Raw genomic sequence first — 10,224 nt, 5'->3', positions numbered from 1 at the left:
CTGTTTCTGTGGGAGATCAAGGAGCGGTCACTGTCTTGCAGAAGAGGTTTGAACTGCGGAGTATCTCTGCTGTGACATTGCCACAGCGTGTGATTTGGGCACTGATTTTCCTGAGCAGAGCAGGAGATTACCTGCGTGTCTTGTTCTCTGTTCATTTTTTACTCTTTCAGGTCCGTAGCTTACAGGATGAACCTGTTTCTATCCATACCACTTCCCTCTGGCTGCCGCTGGAGTTATAGAAAACGGGGCCGTGTCAGGTAGTGTGGACAAGGCAAAGGAACAAGGAACGTTTCACTGAGTCTGAAATACGCGTCAAACTAGCTCAGGAAACCACGTTAGTTATTAAAGTAGTAACACTGGAAGGGGAAACCTTCCTTCTTTTCCCTCACTTTCTTGCAAGAGTGGTTTCAGGCTGGGGGGTTTTCTCTGCTAATGCTCTGGGCAAACGATCTGCCTTGCACTGGAAAACAGCTGCATCGGTGCAAAAAGCTCAGGCTCTTCCTCTGCCTGTGTTTTCTAAAACGTGGCTATTGCTTTGTTCCATGTGGTCAAAAACTTGAGTCCGGAATTAAGGAGGGGGTGCTGGAGTCACCCAGAAATACAAACATGGGAGTGAGTAATTGGTCAGCCTCTGCCTAACTTTTGAGAGGAGTTATTCTCATGCCTGAGCAGCAGACGAGTGGAAGGAAAGCAGCTGCTGGGAAAGTTAAAGCAAAGTTAAAGGCATTTAACCTCCTTTTCCCCCTGCACAGCTAAATGGCCCATGGATGTAGGAAGCATCTTCCAGCATCGTGCTGCACTGTCAGAATAAATGGAGTTTGCCACTGTGACCTTTCGTGGTGACCAAAACTGTCACCAGCAATAGGAGCATCACACCTTGGCCAAGAACCATTCTTGGTCAGGAGATGTCTGGTATTGTCTCAGTGTTGCTGCTGCCTTTCTGACGCATGTAATGCGGTCACATTTTCTGCCTCCTGTGTGACATTTGGATTTGAAGTGTCAGACTACAGCTACTCACCTTCAAACAAAATAACTCCACATCACGTGGCATCGGCAATCAGTGTAATCAGGAACATTCTCTCTGTCAACATTTATATATTCAAGCCAGACCTGCCTTTCTGCCCTGCTCCTTTCACTCTTGTTTCCATGGTCATCTGGACTTGTAAATGATCTGAGGGATTGTTCAGCTTCACACATGTTTAAATTTGGGTGTGGAATGGGCCATTTGCTTTGTCACTTGTTCCTCCTTTTCTCAGCCCAAACACAGCAGTGCTAGTTACTCTGGTGACTCCAGCTCACAGCAGTTGCCAGTTGCTTTAACGCTATGTCACTGCTTCGGGGAAATAAAACTCGTGATTAGTTACTGAATTGTCATCCTGTCGTACCGAAGGTTACTCTTCATTTCAGCACCTGATCATTAATACAAGATCTCATCATCCCTGAAGTAGTCTTGACACCTTTTCAAGCCAGCCCATCCACTGCTAACGGTTTCAGTCTTTGTTTTCAAAATCCTTTGCATGCAGCTCCTTATTGATCCCCGGGCGAAGGAGGCGTAGTCAATACATGGATCGTTGCCTCAGGAAAGAGTTCTGCAGATCGCTCAAGACTAGAGGGAGTAAGTATAGGTCTCGCCCTGATCCTTTTCATGAAACTGGGATTGTTTGCTTGGAAGAATTCAGCCAAGAGGGTTTTGTACTTGGTCGTGTTCTAGCAAGGCCCAGCAAAGGGGCATTGACACTGTCCCAAGTTACGAAGCCGTTCCCCGGTACGACCATCCTCAACGAATCCTTTCTACTAATCAGGCGCTCGGGGATGGTTGGCGGATTGCAGTGCACAGTGTGTGCTCCTGTTGGAGTAGGGGTATCCTCTTTTCACTGGTCCTGGTAGAGGAAGGAGCAAGAATTCCACAGCTGCTTCACAGATCCTTTCCCTTCCTCCTTCCTGGTCCTTCTCTTGTATGGCAATATCTCCTGCTGCCTTCCAAGCCAACTGTTATCTTCGTGGTAATTATACCTAGAAACTAGCTGCCTCTCTAGTCATTACGGAATTTGCAATGTATGTTAACACCTGAAGGCACTAACTCAGAACCCAAAGTCTGGGGTGGCTTTTTTTGCATCTACTTTGCTCTGTTGTTAGAGGATGAATTTTGATGTGAAGCTGTATTCTTTTTTCTTAAATAAGTCGTAAGAGCCTCGTACTGAAGCGTTGTAGGTGTCTTGGCTCCCACTGAGTGAGGAGTGATGGTGCATGGCTGAGATTATTAACGGCTGCAGATCATAAAAAGATGTCGCTGGTGACTGGGGGACTGACACTATGATTTTCTTCCACAGTCGGATGCTCTCAGTCACCCAAAGGCATTGGTTAATTACCTGCTTGCTCCCTACCTAGGCTGAACTTGATGAACAGCATTTCCATGTACAGCAGCCCGAGAAGCAGCAGATGTTCAGGGTTGTTTCCCAGGCCTCAGCCCATACTGCTGCCTGAACTTCTGACCGAGCACTGAATGCCAGAAAGCAGGTGCCTGTTCTCAGTGTCTACCTGTCCCTCCCTTTCCCACCTCGCCTGTGCCACTCACAGTCCTACCAGACTCCTTCGCTGCCTGCTCAGCTCTAAATTTCTTTGCTGACCCCTCTGAGCCTTCTGGATGCGGTGAGGCATTAGGGAGAAGCCAGCATGTTGGGCTGGCTGCTTCCGATTGCCTCTCCGAAGAGTGGGCCAGTTCATAAAAATGCTGTGTTCAAATCAGCATGATGTGTGTACTTAGAATGATGGCTTCGGGTCAAAATCCTTCTTTTACGTGAAAACGTAAGCTGTAAGGATCTGAGATCTCAAACTGGTGAGAGGATAAATAGTGGAGTGCTGAAGATAAAAGAGATAAAATGGAAACACCACCATATGCAGTTAGAGACGGAGGGGAAGGTGATGAATCTGGAGGAGAGGAGGCCTGGAAGAGCTGTTAAATACAGTTGACGAGCTCTTTTTGCACAGCACAGTTTCTGATGCTACCCTGTGTGGTTTTTGCTAACTTTTGCTTTGAAATTAAATTAATTGCATTTGCTGGTGGGGTTAAGTGGCTGGAGGCGTGTTACATTTTTAAGAGGAGATGTCTCAGCCATATTTTTCTCTTTTCTCGAAGGCCTCGGTTGGCAGGCAGAGCCCGAGGGTGGTGCCATACCCAGCCCACAGTCTATGTCCTGGAGAGCCTGGCCTTCAGAGTGCAGCAGGTAGCCACAGTTTAAGTATGCTTCTGTTTGTTGGTCTGGTTTCCAGAGGAAACAAGGCTCCTGTGATCAGCCTGTCTGTTCCCTTCTCCTTCCAACATTGTCCAAACTTGTTGGTTGATTCCCATGCCATTTGACAGAGGAGGAAAGTCTTAAGGATGCCAGCGCTCCTACAAGCGTCCATTTGCCCATTCTTGCAATAAGGGGTAATTAGCCTAAAAATGCTTTGGGTGAAGGAAAGGCTGCAGTGTGCGATCATATGTTATGGGATTAGCAAATCCAGTCAGGAGAGACACCTAAATACTCAGAAAACCTTCAGATTCAGCTTTCAGTCAGTTGTGGGACTTGAATGTGCCGAAAACCAGGCTTTGCTAAATTGCTAAATGCGCTCAGGGAGTGACTTCTTTCAGCTGTGTTCCCCAGCCCCTCTCGCTCCTTCCTACCTCATCTCTCCCTCTGGCTTATCATGGCTGCACACACACGAGGGGTCCATCCCAAGCTTTGTTGCATTTGCAGATTTGGTCAAGGGTGGTGCTAGTATCCCAACTTCTTCTAATCCCTGCAGTTGTGTCAATGGGCTCAGCTGATCATCGACTGAACCTAGCAGAGATCCTTTCACAGAACTATGGTGTACGGGAAGAAAGGGAAGAAGAAGATGATACTCAGGAGAAGCAGAAGTCTTTAGAAGAGCTGGAGAAGAGTTTCAGTGCCTCTCAGGTAAAGGCAGCAAGGGAGGGGAAGGGAAATTACCTGCTGGTACCAAAGATCTTTATGTGCACTCTGACTTGCTCAGCGGGCAATGCACTGTGTCTAGGCCCACCTATCAGTGAGTCTTAGGTTTGCATTTGGGTAGGAAGGAATGGTTTTGACAACGGGTGACAGCAGTAAGTTTTGGAGTCTTCCCCTGCCAAGTCGCCGCTCTGATGAGGTGGTCTTCTCTCGCCTTGCTGAAGAGCCATCAGCACTTGGGTGTACGTCCGTGTCACAGTGGAAGAACCACAAAGATGGGACGGTGCGCTCCTCCTGTGGAGGAGGCCTTGGTGGAGCACAAAGCACGTTCTTGGTGACAGAGACTGTCTCTTCAGGTCAGGCACAAGACTAAGACAGGGATTTGCTCCTTCCCTTCCTAAGTATAAATATGGTTCTGCTGTCTGGCATCTCTTCACCAGCGTGAAATCTAGTGTAAAAATTTAAGTATATTTTTAAAATGCCCTTGGCTGTATTGCTTTGGGCTGAAAGTTCCTGGCTTCTCTGTACCTTTGAGATCCTTCATTACGTAGCGTTACCTGAGGCAGTTCAGAGCTCCCAGAAGAGCAGAGCTGCCTTGACTGCTTCTGCATATCTCTGTGTTCACTACAGCTGGTGTTGTACTTGGTGATTGTTCCATTCCTGATGAAGCTTTGTCCTCCTCTCGCTCAGAGCAGTGAAATGCCATTTGAGGAGCTGCTTGCACTTTATGGCTATGAGGCATCTGATCCCATCTCGGAGCAGGACAGCGAGAGCAATGATATTACTCCAAATCTCCCAGATATGACTCTGGATAAGGTAAGAGCAGCTGTCTGCTTCGGTGTGTGCTATCAGCCCGTGCTGTAGGTTACCGTCCTGTCCTGGGGCTTGAGACGTCTGGTAGCTCTTTTTATGTGGGGTTTGACTAGTGCCAGGGGAAGGGGCCTGCCTAGTTCTGGTGTGCCAGTGAGGAATTCCAGGTGCAGAAATTTAATGTAAAGAGTTCAGAGGAGACTGGAGAAAGGATAACTGTTTTAAAAAGAAGACTGTAAAAACTCTTTATGGAACTGGGGTCATAAGTCTTTAGGCATAGACATAGGCTCTGTGGAGTTGGGGGGGGGGTGTATCTTCCCAGCTAAAGCTATGTCTCCTCCTGTTCTAGCTAAAGTCTGTAGAAAGCACTTTTTCTTTTTTCCTTCCAGGATCTTTGAGATATTGGCTCTGGGTGGAGCTCTACAGCAAGGGCCGCTTGCTCTTCCTCTCTCTGGCTTCCATAGGAAGCCACTCTTGGCACTTGCAGAAGTGCTTCTAGGGAAGATAATGTAGGGGTGGTGGGGAGCATGAGAGGGAATCTGTCTTTGGAGAAGCTATGGGAGGGTGAGGAGATCTGTGGATGTGGCCACCTTTGGCCAGAAATGTTTTGCTCTAGGCCTCACCCCCCCATATATATATATTTTTAATTTAAAAATATTTTTCACTTTCTTGTTGTTGTTAAAAGGAACAAATAGCGAAGGATTTGCTTTCAGGGGAAGAAGAGGAGGAGACACAGTCTTCAGCTGATGATCTGACTCCATCCGTCACATCCCATGATGCATCGGACCTATTCCCAAACCAGCCTGGCTGTATGTGTTGCTAATCTTTAAGTGACTGGGTTTTACTTAGCTTTGGTGTGCACAATAAGGCAAGAACGTTTTTCTTTATTTTGACACTCAGTTTCCAGATTTCCGCTTCCCTTCAGGGGGCTGCAAATAAACCTGAGTGCCAGTGGTGTTACCGAGCATCGGTTAGGGCATGATAGAGTGCAGATGAGCAGTGGGATGAGGAGAGAATTGTCTTTAGCTGTAACTCATAACCTTGAGAAAGTGAGAATTGTTTTGCTACCTGCTGTAATTGCAGTCTGAAAGATTAGTACCTGGTCTGACATCTCTAAAGTGAATAATAAGTTCAGTAGTGCTAGTGGTGTGATTTATTGTGGCAGTTCCTAAATATCGGAATATGCAAGAAGCCAAAGTGCATGGGAGAGACTCAGCATAAAGTGTCCTCATGCCTTCTGCTAGCCTGCAGAATGATGGAGTCTGAGCTGCCTGGGTCAGTCAGCACCACCCATGTGGCAAGTGTACAAATTCTTTCATTTAAAAGGAGAAAATTAAAATATGGATAAGTTGTCACTGAGGAGCCTGCTGAAGGTCACTTCAGGATAGAAAATGAAGGGAAGGAGAGGGAACGTAAAGCAACCGGGAAAAAACCCGTAACTACAGATCTCTTCCTTTCCCACAAAGCAAACAACTTCCTTGCTGATGAAGACAAAGAGCCCTGTTCATCTCCGTGTGCTTCCTCCATGGCTGAGGATTCGGAGGAGGATTCCATCCCATCCAATGAGTGTAAGAAGGTAAGTGATCTGAGTGCATTGGGAAGGGTAATACAACGCGCCTGAGTCTGGGGAAAGCATGACACCAAAGTGCTGTCATATTGCCTCAAGAAATTTTCTTCCTCTTACTTTATTTTGCTCAACGCCCTGCATTTATGGGGAGATGGTGGCAGATAGGGGTTACAAGAGGTTTTTTTAATACAGTCTTGAAACCTGTATCTGAAATTATCTTCTGCTTCAGATACAGAAAACGCTGCTGTGCCTAGGTAAACTAAAATTGCAGTCTGTAGCCCTGTAAAGGTGAAATGCAGTGCAATATTCCCAGGAGGATTTACTGAGGGGGAGCCATCACGTGGAAGAGAGGAGCAGACTTCCAAATTCATCCTGGTTGTGAAGGTTGCAGGAGAGCTGCTGTGTTTCTTTATCTCCAGCCTTAGCTGCTTGCCATATATCTTTAACATTAAAACTATGTAAATGCCTAAGGTCCCCAAAGTATCATCTGGTTGGTAGTAAATCTTTTTAGTTACCCTGTAAAACAGGCAGTGTTCCCTAGAAGCAATAGTGACAGTGGGGATTACCGATATATAAATCGGCCTCTTGGTGTCATAGTCCCTAAATCATGAAGTGCACCTCGGTGCCTACACGGAGCGTTTTCCATTTCAATTACCCACTTCTCTGTGGTGATATTTCAGGAGATCATGGTTGGACCTCAGTACCAGGCCGCTGTTCCCATCCTCCACTTAAACAGGCATGGTGAAAAAGGTAAGGCAACCTGCTTTGTGTGTCTTGTTTGGTTGTGGGGCTGCTGTCCCGGGCATCTGGTGGGGCCCAAGTTCACCAGCTCTGCTCTATGTCTCTAGGCTTGGCACCTCTCGGTGTTGACACCAAAATTTAGAGCTACACCCAAGCTAGCTTTAAAGTAGCCTGTTTGAATAGGGCTAGTAGTACAACTGCAGCAGCTGAGAAGCTCAGTGGAAACCAGGTTGGTGGGAGAGGTTTGGAGGAGGGGGTCTCAGCTGCAGCCAGAGAGAAGGAATACCCTTTTGGAGATATTCTAATTTATTTTTTTCTGATGTTTTCCGTAAGTAGCCAGAGTTATTCTCATTCCGTACTCCCTGGAGCTGATGGGTTTCCAATTTGGTCTGATGTCTGCAGAGTAGATGGAGGTGCCTTGATTTGCAGGTTGTGTCTAATAACTAGTGCAATGCTAGCACCAGCTTGCTGAGTTCTGAACAAGGTAGCTAACAGAGAGCCACATCTCTAGAAATTACTTGCTTCCTCCCTAGTTCGTTTATCCTAACAGACTCTGAGCAAATTAGTTAAAGGAGATAAAAGTTACCAGGTTTGCAGGTACTATTTCAGATTTACCTAATGTAGTTCTTGGACCTTTTCACTTCATCAGTGCTTTTGGCCTTCTGTGTTGAAGCCCACAGACTCGGTGCGTGTTTTCCATAACCTGGGTGTTTGCATCAGTGTGAAATGAAAGGAAAGTGACAGTGCTTAGGGCTCTAAAAGGGGTACAAAGAGTTTTAAACTTACTTGCCTCCAGAATCGGGAGACAAAATGCAGTGCCTTCACAGAGATGGTTGTCATCTCCGTTGGCAGACTGGAGTACCGAGCAAAGATTTCCTCCCTCCTCCTGTCTCTTCCATGCATGTACGTGTAGACGTCTTTTCAAAAGCAGAAGAATTCTCTTTGATTAGCTTATTTCAGTGCTTTTTCCGTTAGCCTATGAGAATGAAGATCAGCTGCTTTGGGACCCAAACATACTCCCCGAGAGAGAGGTTGAAGAGTTCCTGTACCGTGCAGTGAAGCGGCGATGGGACGAGCTGTCTAGCAGCAGCCTGCCAGAAGGAGAGATGGTGAAAGACAACGAACAGGTAAGCATGGGAGCCTCTTGCAGCCCGCAGACTCTCTAACGGTGCTGGCCTAGCGGTGCAACGTTGCCTACAGAGGTCCTGACTGAGACACCCACTTAAAAGAGAATGAGACCTAATTCCAGTGATCCTCTGCTCCTGCTTCATGGATGAGTGAGGGTGTGCAGCTCAGCTGCGGTCTCAGGGGCCTGTTGGAGCTCCTGTTGGGAAGATGGGAAAAGGCTGCAGTGGATCAGACCAGTCTGGCTTGGTACTTTCTTCCCACTCAGTAGCAGATGTTTGTGGAAAATGTGTAACAGACTGGGCAAGCAGAGAATGGGTACTGGTTTGACTGTATTCTCCCAGCACCCCAAACTGTCTGAGCCAGAGCTTGCAGCAGGAACATCCTTTTGGATCTGTCCTATATAGCATTGTCTAATCCTTCTGTGAAGCCAGCAGAAGAGCAAACATTTGGCTAAGAAACTTCAGAGCAGTTGTCGTCTCTAAACTGGCCAGATTAGATTCCCACAGTCAGTCTGCAAGAGCACAGAGGCGCACCTGTAATCTGCAGAGCTGCTGGGAGAACTTCATCTTTTCAGTCCCGGGATTTGTAATCCAGTGCCTTGAAAAGTGGGAAAATCTGTGCTGATGGTCGAGCTGGGCTTAGCGACAAAGCGGATCCTGGGAAAAATAAGTTATACGAATCAAACGTGAGTGGTGAGCAGGTCGGTTTGTGGTGTGTTGCTCAGGTACGTGCTGTCCGTAATTTTCTTCTGTTTCCTAGGCTCTGTATGAACTGGTTAAATGCAACTTCAATGCGGAAGAGGCACTGCGGAGGTTACGGTTCAATGTGAAGGTTATCAGAGGTGAGAAGCTCCTATATTTGGGATCTACCCCAAACATCAAGGCTCATTAACTCTTTCTGGATTCTGTACATCTCTTCCAATTGCTCTTTCTTTCCGCTATAGATGAGCTCTGTGCCTGGAGCGAGGAAGAATGTAGAAATTTTGAACATGGCTTCAGGGTCCATGGGAAAAATTTTCATCTTATCCAAGCAAACAAGGTAAGGACGCTCGCCCCTGCGTCCCACTAAGACAGAGGGCGGGAGGCACGTGCCTTTGCACCAGAGGTACGTTTTGAGCCTCGGCTAATGCAGGATGTTCAGGACTGCTGAGTTCCGATCCCAGGCTTTGTGTTGACTCATGCTAGCAGGTGATGGGCTGTTCACTGCCCTGCTCTGCCTTATTTTCCAGGTGGGAGAAGTCACAAACAACACTGACCTGCATGAGTGATGTCAGTTAATTACTGATTAGCCCTTTCTGGAGTCTCAAAAGTTCTTTCCAAACTCTCAGCCCTTGCAGTACTTCTGTGAATGAGTGAGTTGAGCATGTGGATGTTTTGTAAAGTCCCCTGGGGTCCTCTAGAGCGAAAGATGCTGTTGTAGAGAGAGCTGAGCCACAGGACATACGCTGCTGTGCTGGGAGTTGGCAGAACCAGAGAGTCCAGTTCTACCGCTGATTAATTGTGGGCATGTTGACGCTGGCCAGTGAAAATGGATGCAGGTTTGCTCTCTTGATGTTAAGTGTGCTACTGGAAGCGCAGGAAGGTCCTGCACGAATGTACGGTGTGTGAACCCACACTGGGGTCTGCAAGAACAGTTGTGCACTGTGGGGAGTTCTTTCTCTGGCTGATTACCACCTTGGAAATCTCAGTATGTGCTTCTGTTCTGCAGTGTAGACGTGTCCATAGCAATATAAATTTCTGTAATGCACTTAATTTTCTGTGCTGATTAAATAGGAGAATAGTCCTTGCTCCTTGAGATGCATCCTGATGCACGGCTTTCTGACGGTGATGTTTCTCCTCAGGTCCGCACCCGGTCGGTGGGCGAGTGTGTGGAGTATTACTACATGTGGAAAAAGTCAGAGCGCTATGACTACTTCACTCAGCAGACTCGTTTAGGAAGGAAGAAGTACGTCCTCCACCCTGGAGCCACGTGCGTGGAATATTCTCACACTAAAATTAGTAATATTAACCTCCCAGGGAAGATTCCTGC

At 47.2% G+C, this 10,224-nt stretch overlaps 1 protein-coding gene across 10 annotated transcripts in view; it reads left to right on the top strand.

The window, feature by feature from the left end:
- Positions 1-10,224, top strand: part of MIER2 (MIER family member 2) — a 14,372-nt gene that overhangs the window by 1,068 nt on the left and 3,080 nt on the right. The window contains exons 1-12 of one of the 10 annotated variants that reach the window (XM_035892280.1): positions 37-257; positions 753-2,517; positions 3,137-3,224; positions 3,787-3,938; positions 4,581-4,766; positions 5,446-5,569; positions 6,227-6,336; positions 7,008-7,077; positions 8,029-8,195; positions 8,956-9,037; positions 9,140-9,234; positions 10,037-10,164. In XM_035892280.1, the coding sequence (XP_035748173.1) occupies positions 3,795-3,938; positions 4,581-4,766; positions 5,446-5,569; positions 6,227-6,336; positions 7,008-7,077; positions 8,029-8,195; positions 8,956-9,037; positions 9,140-9,234; positions 10,037-10,164 (1,106 nt within the window). In that variant the 5' untranslated portion in view covers positions 37-257; positions 753-2,517; positions 3,137-3,224; positions 3,787-3,794. The other 9 variants (XM_035892281.1, XM_035892278.1, XM_009636723.2 and 6 more) reach the window with 9 other exon arrangements.

The sequence above is a fragment of the Egretta garzetta genome, unplaced genomic scaffold (assembly GCF_000687185.1).
Source record: "Egretta garzetta isolate BGI_Z169 unplaced genomic scaffold, ASM68718v1 scaffold4, whole genome shotgun sequence".
Lineage (NCBI taxonomy): Eukaryota > Metazoa > Chordata > Aves > Pelecaniformes > Ardeidae > Egretta > Egretta garzetta.
The sequence above is the reverse complement of the archived record's forward strand: the minus strand, read 5'-3'. Positions and strand labels throughout refer to the sequence as shown.